The 14,856-nt window shown below is 34.7% G+C and overlaps 1 protein-coding gene and 1 long non-coding RNA gene across 3 annotated transcripts; both read left to right on the forward strand.

The window, feature by feature from the left end:
• The first annotated feature begins 369 nt into the window (after window positions 1-369).
• On the forward strand, window positions 370-2,792 carry LOC145128556 (uncharacterized). The gene is made up of 3 exons (XR_013716986.1): window positions 370-638; window positions 733-880; window positions 2,433-2,792. It is a non-coding gene; the product is annotated as an uncharacterized LOC145128556 (long non-coding RNA).
• A 7,596-nt stretch (window positions 2,793-10,388) lies between these two features.
• On the forward strand, window positions 10,389-14,574 carry LOC145132430 (xylose isomerase family protein). 2 transcript variants are annotated; one of them, XM_079067203.1, is made up of 19 exons: window positions 10,389-10,485; window positions 11,009-11,097; window positions 11,224-11,337; window positions 11,443-11,647; window positions 11,728-11,819; window positions 11,955-12,005; window positions 12,093-12,169; window positions 12,271-12,325; window positions 12,421-12,522; window positions 12,609-12,660; window positions 12,758-12,803; window positions 12,890-12,945; window positions 13,179-13,230; window positions 13,314-13,464; window positions 13,626-13,666; window positions 13,765-13,864; window positions 13,969-14,040; window positions 14,132-14,209; window positions 14,361-14,574. In XM_079067203.1, the coding sequence occupies exons 1-19, from the start codon at window positions 10,419-10,421 to the stop codon at window positions 14,394-14,396; spliced, it is 1,536 nt and encodes a 511-aa protein (XP_078923329.1). In that variant the 5' UTR covers window positions 10,389-10,418; the 3' UTR covers window positions 14,397-14,574. The 2 variants fall into 2 exon arrangements, with proteins under 2 accessions (XP_078923329.1, XP_078923330.1); XM_079067204.1 differs by lacking the exon at window positions 10,389-10,485 and adding an exon at window positions 10,497-10,668.
• The last annotated feature ends 282 nt before the right edge of the window (window positions 14,575-14,856 follow it).

The following is a 14,856-nucleotide window of genomic DNA, read 5'->3' on the forward strand; positions in this document are numbered from 1 at the left end:
GTGTTTTAAGCTTTGGAAGAGGATTCTTGGTGAGAAGAGCTTGGGGGAAACAAGTGGATTGAAGCAAGGAACTCGTGGGAATCAAGATCTACTTCAGTTGGCATCTTTTGGGAAGGTATCACTACAAATAAAATTACATTTAGTGGCACAAGTTTTTAGTGGCATATTGTTTTTTATGCCACTAAATTATGTTTTTAGTGGCATATAATATTTTTGTGCCACTATATCCTTCAAAAATTCTAATTTTTCATTTTGGCGGTTCTAGTTTCCCCCCAATAACTCCTCCGAAAATTAAAAGTATGACACTTTTAACCTTTCACATCCCTAGATACATTTTCCCAAATTGTTACACTTTAGCCCTTAACCACTCCTTATATACATGTGGCCCTAATAATCAGTCGATGCGACCCCTCATCGGCAATGACACCATCAGGCCTTCGACCACCATTGAAGAGTGGCGATACAGCCCCACAGTAAACCGACAAATGATTCACGACGGTGAAGCAGCCACAACATTGAACCGACATAGGCTTCCCGGTGACGGCGACGTAACCCTACATCGTACAGGCACACGCTTCACGACATATGTGAATGTATAAATTGCTTATCTAAGTTGGGGGAAAACAAATCACACAAAGGTATACAATTTCTGTTCATTGATTAATCCATTCCCTTTTTGAAATTAAAAGTTTCATAGCAATCGGACAACACTTTTTTTTTCTTTTTTTTCAGAAAAGCTAGAGATAGAAACAGAGAGAAAGGAAGGAAGGAGGGGAGAAGAGATAAAGGATAAGAGAGATAGAAAGATGATTAAGATCTCATATAGGAGATCGTTGTTGTTCTTACTGTTATGTCCTTTATTTTTGTACAAAACTCACAGGTATGTTTCTCATATCTGTTTATCACTCTTTTCATTTTTACACTTTCATAAATCACTTCGATTTATGTCAAACTAACGTTATGTGATGTAATATTTTAGCAAGGTCTTATTCTTATAAACTCCAAACCCTTTTACACCTTGGAACTTGATTTCCATCAAATGTTTGCTTTTAGTCTCTATAGGGAATTTTGTTGCAATTCCTCTGATTTAATTTAATCCAATTAAGTCATAATCAGATTAAACAATTAATGCCCTGTAATTTTTGAATTCCTTGGGGTTCTTGCTATGTTGGAAATGATTGTAAATCTTGTTTATATTTTATAATTATAAACAATGAGAGGTATTTTGTCGTAAGTACATTGTTGGTTCAACCTTTCATCTATTTTGTGCTCAAATTAAGTCGTTGTATGTGTTGTATTTGTAACTGATACGGACCCATCCCATAGTAGGCCCGCATCATGCCATAAGCCCATGTGTAGAACTCACTCCCAAAAGCCAGCTTGTAGGAGGAAGGGACACCTAGACTTATAAGCCACCAACTTATAGTACTTTCGGCCGATGTGGGATCATAACAATACCCCACGCTTTGAAGAGCCAACGTCCTCGTTGGTCACGGTTGGCACCCCCTTTTGGTCCAAGCCACCACTCCGAGTCATTGTTGGTCACGGCTATGTTGGTCACGGTTGGCACCCCTCTTTTCGGGTCCAAGCCACCACTCCGTAGGCCACCACTCCAAGTGTTGGCACCTCGAAAGATGGGGACGGCTCTGATACCAATTGATACGGACCCATCCCATACTAGGCCCGCATCATGCCATAAGCCCAAGTGTAGAACTCACTCCCAAAAGCTAGCTTGTAGGAGGAGGGGACACCTAGACTTATAAGCCACCAACTTATAGTACTTTCGGCCGATGTGGGATCATAACAGTAACCTATTCTTGTTTTTAGTTTTTTAAGTTGTCATTCTCAATTCCAAGAGTTTGGCATGAAGGTGGAGTGTTAAGAATTGGCGATGGTAAATTTTTGAAGTATAACACATAATTAAATATGCTTTATATCTGGAATCTATATGAAACACGTTTTTATGCCGACTGTCATAAAACAGCGCCATAAACATATGGGTGTAGTCAACACAACACAGGTAGCTAATAATTTATAATACCAATCAAATCAAATGAACTTTATACAAGAGGCATAATCTGAAAACTTGTTCAAACTTTCCATATTCTCTTGCACTCTGATTTTCCAGGTAAACTGATAGCAGCAGATACTAGTACTGTATCTTCTGTTGGAAGTTTCTTTGGCTGATGGAAAGATTTTAATAAGTATAATTCTCCATTTCTTATTTTTTATTTTAACTTGTTTGATTTCGGTAAGCATAAAAAAGACTTATTTTTTCATGAAAATGTTAAAACTAAGACAAATATCAACTGTATTAAATTGTTTAACCATTAAAGCAATTGACTTTGTTAAAGTGTTGGTGTCTTTATTATTTGTAGGCTTAAATGGTTATATATCTTGGTTAACATTTTTGTTTTCCTTTCCGATTCAAGGTTTCTAAGGAAGGGAACAAGAAAGGGAGCAAGAAAAGGAAGTCTATTGAGATGAAGCATTACTGAAGCTTTTAGATGAAAAAACAGGAAAATGTGAAAACACTTTAAAATCCTTGTAAAGTAAGCATTGACACCCATTGGGAAGCTCTTGAAGTTGCATGCTAATATTTAGTTCGAGAGCAATCAAGTTTCGTGTTTCTTTACCAACAAGATGCAGTTCAATAATATTATGTTTGAGTTCTAGCATAGTTTAGACTTATTAATTTTTTTTAAGCCATTTGTGTTTTTATTATTGAGAATATTGTTGTTGGACAAGTTTGAATTAAAGTGATAATGTAGTTTTTCCATTTATCATCTTAACTAGGTGTGAGACTCGTGTATTACACGAGTTGATTTAAAAAAAGATTAAACATTAAATTAAAGTGTACACAGAAAATATTTTTTAATGTACAACTTTAAAATAAGAAAGGAAGAAATGTATTTATTGCAATTTAATATCATATATATATGATATTTAATACTTTACATATATAAGTATATGAATTTAATTTTAAAAATTGAAACAACCAAAAATTGACATGTGGATAATATTTATTTCAAAAATACCACAAAATGACAAGTGTCAAAACTCATGACAGATTGACATGTGGCAAAAAAAACCTTCATTTATTAAGGAGGATTGTCTTATTGTTATTTTATATTTCATTTAAAATTTTAAACAATCAAATATAATTTATTAATATAATTTTGTGTTAAAAAGTGTCAAATAGTGGCATACAAATAGTGCCACTAAAACTTATAAGTGATTTAGTGGCATAGTGGAAAAGTGCCACTAAAACTCAAGAAGCCTGCAGCAACACAATCAAAAAGTGCCACTAAAGGCCTTTAGTGGCAGCGCTTTTAGTGGCACTTTTTTATTGTGCCGCTGATTTTCTAGGGGTCCTTTAGTGGCACTATTTTGGTTTTAGTGGCATTTTTTCTATGCCACTAAATGTCATTTTATTTGTAGTGTATTAAGCTGTTATCTTAACCCCCCATTTCATTCTAGATCTCTTTGGATGAAGTTTAGGGCTTCTTGGCTTGGTTATGAAGCTATTCTTGGGTATGAGCTCAGATCTGAAGTTGTAACTTCAGATCTGAACTCTCTTTGAATTGTAAGTCCATAAAGCTATCAGCTTTGGTAAGTATGAACCCCTCCTTAAGTGTAAAACCCCATTTCAAGCTTGGTTTTGGCATTTTGAGTCATTAGAGCCTTGCATGCACGTAAAGTTTGCAACTTTACGTGATAAGCATGCCTTGGGAACTTGGATCTGCAGTATGGAGCCTTGGCATGGCTTAAAAAGCATATGTATGGATGAAGGACTGAAAAGGACTCGGCGAGTCGCATGGTAGACTCGGCGAGTCATATGAAGATGGTCTTGAACTCGACGAGTTGGATGAACAACTCGGCGAGTCCGATGAATTTAATTTTAAAAATTGAAACAACCAAAAATTGACATGTGGATAATATTTATTTCAAAAATACCACAAAATGACAAGTGTCAAAACTCATGAGAGATTGACATGTGGCAAAAAAAACCTTCATTTATTAAGGAGGATTGTCTTATTGTTATTTTATATTTCATTTAAAATTTTAAACAATCAAATATAATTTTGTGTTAAAAAGTGTCAAATAGTGGCATACAAATAGTGCCACTAAAACCTATAAGTGATTTAGTGGCATAGTGGAAAAGTGCCACTAAAACTCAAGAAGCCTGCAGCAACACAATCAAAAAGTGCCACTAAAGGCCTTTAGTGGCAGCGCTTTTAGTGGCACTTTTTTATTGTGCCGCTGATTTTCTAGGGGTCCTTTAGTGGCACTATTTTGGTTTTAGTGGCATTTTTTCTATGCCACTAAATGTCATTTTATTTGTAGTGTATTAAGCTGTTATCTTAACCCCCCATTTCATTCTAGATCTCTTTGGATGAAGTTTAGGGCTTCTTGGCTTGGTTATGAAGCTATTCTTGGGTATGAGCTCAGATCTGAAGTTGTAACTTCAGATCTGAACTCTCTTTGAATTGTAAGTCCATAAAGCTATCAGCTTTGGTAAGTATGAACCCCTCCTTAAGTGTAAAACCCCATTTCAAGCTTGGTTTTGGCATTTTGAGTCATTAGAGCCTTGCATGCACGTAAAGTTTGCAACTTTACGTGATAAGCATGCCTTGGGAACTTGGATCTGCAGTATGGAGCCTTGGCATGGCTTAAAAAGCATATGTATGGATGAAGGACTGAAAAGGACTCGGCGAGTCGCATGGTAGACTCGGCGAGTCATATGAAGATGGTCTTGAACTCGACGAGTTGGATGAACAACTCGGCGAGTCCGATGAATTTAATTTTAAAAATTGAAACAACCAAAAATTGACATGTGGATAATATTTATTTCAAAAATACCACAAAATGACAAGTGTCAAAACTCATGAGAGATTGACATGTGGCAAAAAAAACCTTCATTTATTAAGGAGGATTGTCTTATTGTTATTTTATATTTCATTTAAAATTTTAAACAATCAAATATAATTTATTAATATAATTTTGTGTTAAAAAGTGTCAAATAGTGGCATACAAATAGTGCCACTAAAACCTATAAGTGATTTAGTGGCATAGTGGAAAAGTGCCACTAAAACTCAAGAAGCCTGCAGCGACACAATCAAAAAGTGCCACTAAAGGCCTTTAGTGGCACTTTTTTATTGTGCCGCTGATTTTCTAGGGGTCCTTTAGTGGCACTATTTTGGTTTTTAGTGGCATTTGTTCTGTGCCACTAAATGTCATTTTATTTGTAGTGTATTAAGCTGTTATCTTAACCCCCCATTTCATTCTAGATCTCTTTGGATGAAGTTTAGGGCTTCTTGGCTTGGTTATGAAGCTATTCTTGGGTATGAGCTCAGATCTGAAGTTGTAACTTCAGATCTGAACTCTCTTTGAATTGTAAGTCCATAAAGCTATCAGCTTTGGTAAGTATGAACCCCTCCTTAAGTGTAAAACCCCATTTCAAGCTTGGTTTTGGCATTTTGAGTCATTAGAGCCTTGCATGCACGTAAAGTTTGCAACTTTACGTGATAAGCATGCCTTGGGAACTTGGATCTTCAGTATGGAGCCTTGGCATGGCTTAAAAAGCATATGTATGGATGAAGGACTGAAAAGGACTCGGCGAGTCGCATGGTAGACTCGGCGAGTCATATGAAGATGGTCTTGAACTCGACGAGTTGGATGAACAACTCGGCGAGTCCGATGAATTTAATTTTAAAAATTGAAACAACCAAAAATTGACATGTGGATAATATTTATTTCAAAAATACCACAAAATGACAAGTGTCAAAACTCATGAGAGATTGACATGTGGCAAAAAAAACCTTCATTTATTAAGGAGGATTGTCTTATTGTTATTTTATATTTCATTTAAAATTTTAAACAATCAAATATAATTTTGTGTTAAAAAGTGTCAAATAGTGGCATACAAATAGTGCCACTAAAACCTATAAGTGATTTAGTGGCATAGTGGAAAAGTGCCACTAAAACTCAAGAAGCCTGCAACGACACAATTAAAAAGTGCCACTAAAGGCCTTTAGTGGCAGCGCTTTTAGTGGCACTTTTTTATTGTGCCGCTGATTTTCTAGGGGTCCTTTAGTGGCACTATTTTGGTTTTTAGTGGCATTTTTTATGTGCCACTAAATGTCATTTTATTTGTAGTGTATTAAGCTGTTATCTTAACCCCCCATTTCATTCTAGATCTCTTTGGATGAAGTTTAGGGTTTCTTGGCTTGGTTATGAAGCTATTCTTGGGTATGAGCTCAGATCTGAAGTTGTAACTTCAGATCTGAACTCTCTTTGAATTGTAAGTCCATAAAGCTATCAGCTTTGGTAAGTATGAACCCCTCCTTAAGTGTAAAACCCCATTTCAAGCTTGGTTTTGGCATTTTGAGTCATTAGAGCCTTGCATGCACGTAAAGTTTGCAACTTTACGTGATAAGCATGCCTTGGGAACTTGGATCTGCAGTATGGAGCCTTGGCATGGCTTAAAAAGCATATGTATGGATGAAGGACTGAAAAGGACTCGGCGAGTCGCATGGTAGACTCGGCGAGTCATATGAAGATGGTCTTGAACTCGACGAGTTGGATGAACAACTCGGCGAGTCCGATGAAGATTGCCTTGGGCTCGGCGAGTGGCATGGTGACTCGGCGAGTTGGCAAGTTATGCAAGGAACTCGACGAGTAGCTGAGGGTACTCGACGAGTTGAGGTCAACATGAACTGTTGACCTTGATAGTTGACTTTGACTTTGACCAAGGGTTGAACGTTTTGACTTTTGAGAATAATTGGTAAGCGGGTATTTATGAATTGGATCATTGATGGTTATAGGTGTTGGAGCTTAGGGCAGTATTTCGGGAGTGTGATCTCATGGTTCAGTCCGGCATTGCAAGGTGAGTTTTCCTCACTATACTCAAGGGTCTAAGGCACCAAGGCCGGCCCTTTGGATTGTTATATGGTTATGTTATGCTAGTATGATCTGTTAGATCGGTATCCTAGAGGGTAGGATAATATTATGTTGTATGTGGTATGATCTGATAGATCGGTATCCTAGAGGGTAGGGTAATATTATGTGGTATGTGGTATGATCCGTTAGATCAGTTGTTGTCTATAGAATGTTATGTGATTATCTGCTATTTGTGCACATGTTTGTTTGGCGGTTGAGGCTTATCTGCTTTGTGGGAAAGCCAATAGACATGGGCATTCCAACCTGTTGGTTGTGGGCCGTGAGTATTCCATCCCGAGGATGATTGGACTCATAGTATGTGGGCATTCCAACCTGTTGGTTGTGGGCCTGGGGTATTCCATCCCGAGGATGATTGGAACCATAGTATGTTGGCATTCCAACTGGAAGGTTGAGGGCCTGGGGTATTCCAACCCGATGGTTGATTGGACCCATAATATGTTGTTTATGGTTATATGTGTATTGTTGTGGGTATGGGTATTTTGGGGGAACTCACTAAGCTTTCGGGCTTACAGTTTCAGTTTATTGTTTCAGGTGCATTAGGGGATCGTGGCAAGGCAAATGCGTGATCGTACAACTCCTCATAGTTCATGATTTTATGATTTGATTCTGGGGATACTCTGATGATGAAACTATTTTGAAAACAAACTGTAATAACTTAATGGTTTTAAATGTTCTAAAAAGTTTTAAATTGGCTTGAATTTTATGGGTGTTACAACCTTGTTGGTGATTTTGGTTTCACCAGACATTTTGTGTAATTGAAACTAATATGTGAGATAAGATGCTTATTATTTGTACTTTATATTATATGTTCGGTGAATGTGGAGTGCATGCATATATAAAACCGAATTATAAGTCGATACGAAAGAATAACGGGGTCATGGGGTTGCGCCCCCTTGCAAGGTCCTAAGGGCAGCGCTTCTAGCGGGGTCCAAATGGTAGAGCATGTGGCACCCCCGCGAGGTTTGGGGCAGCACCCCAAAAGGTTTTAGAAAAATTGAATTAGTTTCAATATGGAAAATCTGAATTCTAATGGGTGATTACGGTAAGATTGACTAATATCATCAGTTTTAGAAACCATTAACTGAGCCATTAAATCTATGATTCTCTTAACTAATTTAGAAAGACGGAAACCCATCTGTCAAGTATAAAAAGCGGCTCCAGTATTGAGCCATAAATACACACACACACACACACACACACTCTCTCTCTCTCTCTCTCTCTCTCTCTCTCTCTCTCTTCTATAACAAACTTCGAATTCGTCTAACATTTGACTTGTGTTTCTCTGCCTAGATTCATAAGTATACGTTTGGATTATTCTAGACTGGATTTCCTGTAACACAGACATAAAGTAGAAATATCAGTCCGAAAAGTGACCTTACACAATTAATTAAGAATCTGGTTCTCCACCATCACACTTCTATTTCCCCAACAAACCCGAAAATAACCTAACCGTCGGGTCCTACTAAAAAGAAAGGACAAAACTGCACAAATGGTCCATGTGGTTAACTGAAAATTGCCACTTTGGTCCAAAAAGGTATGGACAAGCACCAGAGGTCCAAACTTTTCATTTTGTTGCGAGTTTGGTCCAATTTGCTATGAACTTTTTCTTAATGACCATTTTGCCCTTATTTTTTTTTCTTTTGCAGTTTTTTTATTATTTAATTATTTTTTTTATTAAAGGAAAAAATTTAAAATAAATTTTGATTTTCTATTTTATTTTTATAATAGAAATAAAAAAATAAAAAATGCAAACACACACACACACACACACACACTCTCTCTCTCTCTCTCCCTCTCTCTCTCTCTCTCTCTCGTTTCACAACTAAACACACAAACACAGATCCACCTTTAAGAACATGAAGAACGCCCATTACTCCCCTCCCTTCTCTAGCAAAACAGATCCTTTGGTCACCACTATAAACATTGCCAAACCACTAACAATCACCAATTTTGCCTAGAAAAATCGAGCCACCATAAAAAATCACCACCATCGAGAACCCATCATCCCTGTCTGCCTTGTTCTTCCATTTATCTTCTGATCAAATTGCAGCTCAAAAAACATATTAAGAAAGATGAAGGATGAAGAATGAGGGATTGTGATTGAATGGAGAAGTGACGCCTGTGATCGAACAAAAAAAAGAAAAAGAATAAGGGTCAGACTTGCAATCGAGTTTGAAGAAGGAAAGAAGGAGACACATACAAAATTAATGGAGGTGGTTTGATGATCGTCGACTTCAAATCTTTTGTAAGTTGACGATGACATAGTTAGATCTGGGAATGGACACACACACACTTAGGTTTAGGCTGGGGAATAATATCATCAAAGTCGAACCGTTTAAACCCAGATGCATTGAAGACGAAGCCTGTAGTAACATTGTAGATCTGGTGCATCATTCGAAGTGATTTCAAAAATCGATTTCATCTCCTCTCAGCTCTCCTCCCTCCTCTCTATTCAGACTGGATGCACGACGGCTAGGGTTCCGTCAATGGTGGTTCAAAACAGTGGACGAGGAGGCAACATGTTGGCGAAAACGAGAATGAAGGTTATTAGGTAGAGTTTTACGTCAAGCAGGTGGCAATAGCGGGCGATTAGTAGTATTGAATGGTATCAAGAGCAAGAGTGGGAGGAAGAAGATAAGCTAGATGGGTAAATTTTTGGGAGAGAGAGAGAGAGAGAGAGAGAGAGAGAGAGAGATTTTGCATTTTCATTTTCTATTTTTTATGTTATAAAAATTATACAAATTAAATAGAAAAGACAAATTTTCTTTTTTCTTTTTTCTTCTGAAAAATCTTTAAATAATAAAAAAATGAAAAAGAAAAAAGTAAGAGCAAAATCGTCATTATGAAAAAGTTCATAGCAAATTGGACCAAACTTACAAAAAAAAATGAAAAAGTTGGACCTCTGGTGGTAGTCCAAACTTTTTTAGACCAAAGTGACATGTTTTCGACAAACCACAAACACTATTTGTGCAGTTTTGTCAAAAGAAAGTTTAATACCTTATTTGCCAAACATCTTATCCACTTTGAGTAAAATAACTTTGTTTGTAAAAGTAAGAAATATTTTCTTATACAAACTATCGGAACATACTATTTTCCACAATTTTTTTGAAAATCAACACTTTTGCAAAATAAATTAGAAAAACACAATATAATAATGGTCGTGTGACCACTAAAAAAGCAATGTTGCAAAGTTACGCTTTTTTTAAACAAAAAAAATATTGTTATTTTTGTGCTATTTCTAAAAAAAATAGTTATGCATTAATACTTGGGTATCCAAACACGATCATTTTAACGAATATAGCTTCTATAAAATCAGCATATTAATTAAAGCATATCATTTATCATTATTTTACATTTAACATATATAATATAATATATAAAAGGATAATAATCAAAAGATGACGAGGTTTCTTTGAATAGCTTGGATTATTTAAGTATATAAATAAATAATTTATATGTTCGAGTATATCTATGATTTAATAATATTATTTGTTGCAGTTTATAAAGAGTCACACATCACCTGTGAGTTTGCATTCTTATCTCTCTCTCTTTCTATCAAATATCAATGCACGTATTTGGAATATCAACAACTTTCATCTGCTCCAAATCTATATTACTTATCCAAATTGCCTTCTAAAATCTATCAACACAATTCCACCTCATTCACTTTGCAAATCTTTCACACTAATCTCTCCTCTATAATCTGTAAGTGGCGCGTATTTTTCGTGATACTCGTTGTTACAGCTTTGACTGTCACTCAGCTTTTAGGTTTTTAAGATTCAATCATGCAGACGTTTTTCTTCGTCAATAAAGTGTTGTACAGCTTAATTTTGAATTCTTGTTTTTGAGATTTTGTCCCGATTTTGGTATATCATCAGATTTTGAAAAAAAAAAACAATTTTAATACTTCTTCTGATCGTACGTTTTCTCTTCACTTGATTTGAAATTGGGGGTTGAGCCACACTGTTGCATTCATCATCCGTTATGTTTTGATTATTATTTTGTTTTGTTATTAATCTTTGATCTTTTTTCTATTTCAATTTAGGTTATCTGAATCTGAATGAAATGACAAACACGAAAGCTGGGAAGTTGTTGCTGTTTTTTCTCTGTTTCAATGTGATCTTTCATACAGTGGTAATGCTTTGAATATTTAACTTAATCTGTTTGATTTTACCCTTTTGTTAGGGTTTACGCCTTTTTCTCTGTTTTACTCATTCCACTTTAAATTAGTACTAAATACGTCAATTTTCTTGCTTATAGATTTCCGAAGATCCACATACCTGTCCTGCAGATCTTGATGGTGATTGTGGTTTCGACGATTTGGCTGAATGGGAAGGGGAATTTTTTCCTGGGATTCCCAAAATTAAATACGAGGTTTGCTAGCAAACCTAATCAGTAATCACCATAATCGCTTTTTGGATTTTGAAATCTGGAATTTGAGACAAATCATTCATGGTTTATGGTGATTGTTACTTGTAGGGACCCAAAAGCAAAAATCCACTTGCATATAAATGGTATAATCCCAATGAGGAGATTCTTGGAAAGAATATGAAGGATTGGATGCGATTTAGTGTTGCTTTTTGGCACACTTTTCGTGGAACAGGTGGTGACCCTTTTGGTGCAGCTACTAAAATGTGGCCATGGGAAGATGGTACTAATTCTTTAGCCATGGCAAAGAGAAGAAGTAAGATCAATTGTTTTTAGACTTCTTTCTTTGGTCAATATTTGGTCAACTCTGCTCATTGCTTTCATTTTTTGTTGTAGTGAGGGCGAATTTTGAGTTCTTAGAGAAGCTTGGAGTTGATAGGTGGTGTTTTCATGATAGAGACATTGCTCCAGATGGTGAAACATTGGAGGTAAGTGTACTTATATTATCATTATTATTATTATATTAATCACATAATTCAGTCGAATTGCATCCACATATTGTAATTTGTAATCTTATGTTTTGACTTTTGATTATTGATCAAGTTTTTTAATTATCTTTGTAGGAAACTAATGCAAATCTTGATGAAATTGTAGCTCTTGCGAAAGAACTTCAGGTAATTTCTCATGGTTAAGTAAAAAATGCAAATTTCTTTTATCAAAACATTAATCCATAAAAAAAAATGTTTCTGATATTCTCTCAGGGGACAAAAATTCGTCCTTTATGGGGTACAGCTCAGTTGTTCATGCATCCCCGCTACATGCATGGTGGTGCCACCAGGTTCATATTACACCTTTTTCAAGCTTCATATTTTTTTAAATATATTTAATTAATAATAATAATATCTAAATTTAATACTTAATAATAATACATAACCACAGCCCTGAAATTGGAGTCTATGCATATGCTGCAGCTCAAGTCAAGAAAGCAATAGAGGTTGCTACTTACTACTTACTACTTACCACTTAGTTTATTGAACTAAAAAAAAAAGACAGTTTTGCCCTTGATATGAACTTTTACTATTTACACAGGTTACACATTATCTAGGGGGTGAAAATTATGTGTTTTGGGGTGGTCGTGAGGGTTATCAGACTCTTCTCAACACTGATATGGAGAGAGAGCTTGATCATATGGTAAAATTTTTCATAAAAAATTATTTTTTTAATAGTAAATCCTGTTGAAAAAATAGATATAATGTGGGAAATTATATTTTTTGTAGGCACGGTTTTTTGAAGCTGCAGTAGCCTATAAAAAGAAGATTGGATTCACTGGTAATTATTATATAAATACAAGAGATTTGGTATTAAAAAACATAAAAGAATAAAAATTATTTATAACTGTTTATATGTATGTTAATTTTTGCTTCAGGAACACTTCTTATTGAGCCCAAGCCTCAAGAACCCACAAAGCACCAGTATGATATTATCTATATATATATTTTTTATAAGAAATTAACAAGTTTATTTATTTATTTTTTAATTGTTATATTAATATTGGTAGGTATGATTGGGATGCCGCCACTGCTGCTAATTTCTTAAGGAAGTATGGACTTATAGGTAATCTTTTCTATTATTATTATTTTTTTTAATCTAGAATCATACTTTTATATGAAAGAAAATGTTAAAACTTAAAAACTTAAAATTGATTTTGATGACTTGCAAGAGTTTAAAAAGATTGTAACTAAAAGCATTGTATTATGAAAGGACTATTCTTTCGGTCTCTTGTCTAAGCAAAAAGACGAAAATGCCCTTCATTATCAAGAATAGCCCTAAAATATATCTCACTGCAGGAGAATTCAAATTGAATATTGAATGCAACCATGCTACTCTATCTGGTCACAGGTGTGTGTTAATATTCTGACTTCAGTTTTGATTATTTATAAACTGTTTTTTTCTTTTAAATAAAATAAAAATTGTTTTTACAGCTGTCACCATGAGCTTGAAACTGCAAGAATCAATGGTTTATTAGGAAACATTGATGCCAACACTGGTGACCCTCAAGTTGGTTGGGATACTGATCAGTTTTTGATGGATGTCAATGAAGCCACTTTGGTTATGCTGAGTGTCATCAAGAATGTAAGCGGAACATGTGAAATACCTAAAATACCCTTTGATAAAACATATGAAACACAAGAACCTTTTGGAACAAAAAAAGGGTTTTATTTTTTTAATGGGACACAGTAATTATTAATTATTGTCACTGGTGATTATTGACTTCATTTTTTTTTAAATTACAGGATGGACTTTCACCTGGGGGATTCAATTTTGATGCCAAATTGTGAGTTCCCTTTTTATCTTAATACATTAAACAAAAGGGTAAAATGGTCATTTACTTTAATCCTGATTAAGTAAAAAAAAATATGTGTATACATACAGACGAAGGGAAAGTACAGATGTTGAAGACTTATTTATTGCTCATATTGCTGGTATGGATACTCTTGCACGTGGTCTTCGTAATGCTGCAAAGCTACTTGAGGTTTATTTATTTTTTCTTTTTTTTGTTTCATCTTTTATCATTATTTATGTTATTTAACACAAGATTATGTTTTTTTTTTTTTTTTTTTTTTTTTGTGTTTGAAGGATGGATCTTTAACAGAGCTTGTTCGCAAGAGATATCAAAGCTTTGATTCAGAACTTGGTGCCCAAATCGAGGTAATTACCCAATTTTTGTCATGTGGGACATAATTTATTTCATTTTAGATTTTTTTTTTGGAAGATTGATGTTAATTGTTTTTTTTTTCAGGCTGGAAAAGCTGATTTTGAGTTGTTAGAAAAGAAGGTTATGGAATGGGGAGAACCTACAGTTCCTTCTGGCAAACAGGTAATGTGTTTGGTATGAGGGAATCAGAAAAAGGAATGGAATGGTTCATTCCATTCCTTTCCTTCCAATCAAACAAACCATTTAATAGTTTAAAATTATCACATATGATTTGTCGACTGTTTTTAATAATTGGGTTTGTCTTTTTGTGCAGGAACTTGCGGAGATGATTTTCCAATCTGCAATGTAGGTTTTAGAATTTCCAACAAGTAGAAATTCGTTGGTTTTTACTTTTTAGGTTAGACGTCAATAAGGCAAAAGAAATCTAGGGTTTCTATATGCAATGCGTCTGTACGCTGTAGTGTGATCTGTTCATGTGAAAATTTAAGTAAATTAAAGTTTTAATGGTTTATCACTTATTCACTTTATCAATGTTCCCTTGATACACTGTTTAATACCCTACGATTTACGAATAGCTGTCACTAAATAAAAGAATGGTTAAATGTCATAAATGATGAGTAACAGATTATTATTATTATTATTATTATTATTATTATTATTATTATTATTATTATTATTATTATTTGAAAAAAAAGTCCTATAACCAATCATAACAAAATATTGCAATAGATTCCATGACATTAGCTCGTGTAATCTTAAATAATATAAAAAATATCGGAACAACACTATATATTAGTATAAGATTGTTC

Source organism: Lactuca virosa, chromosome 8 (genome assembly GCF_052849685.1).
Source record: "Lactuca virosa cultivar CGN04683 chromosome 8, Lactuca_virosa_CGN04683_v6, whole genome shotgun sequence".
Lineage (NCBI taxonomy): Eukaryota > Viridiplantae > Streptophyta > Magnoliopsida > Asterales > Asteraceae > Lactuca > Lactuca virosa.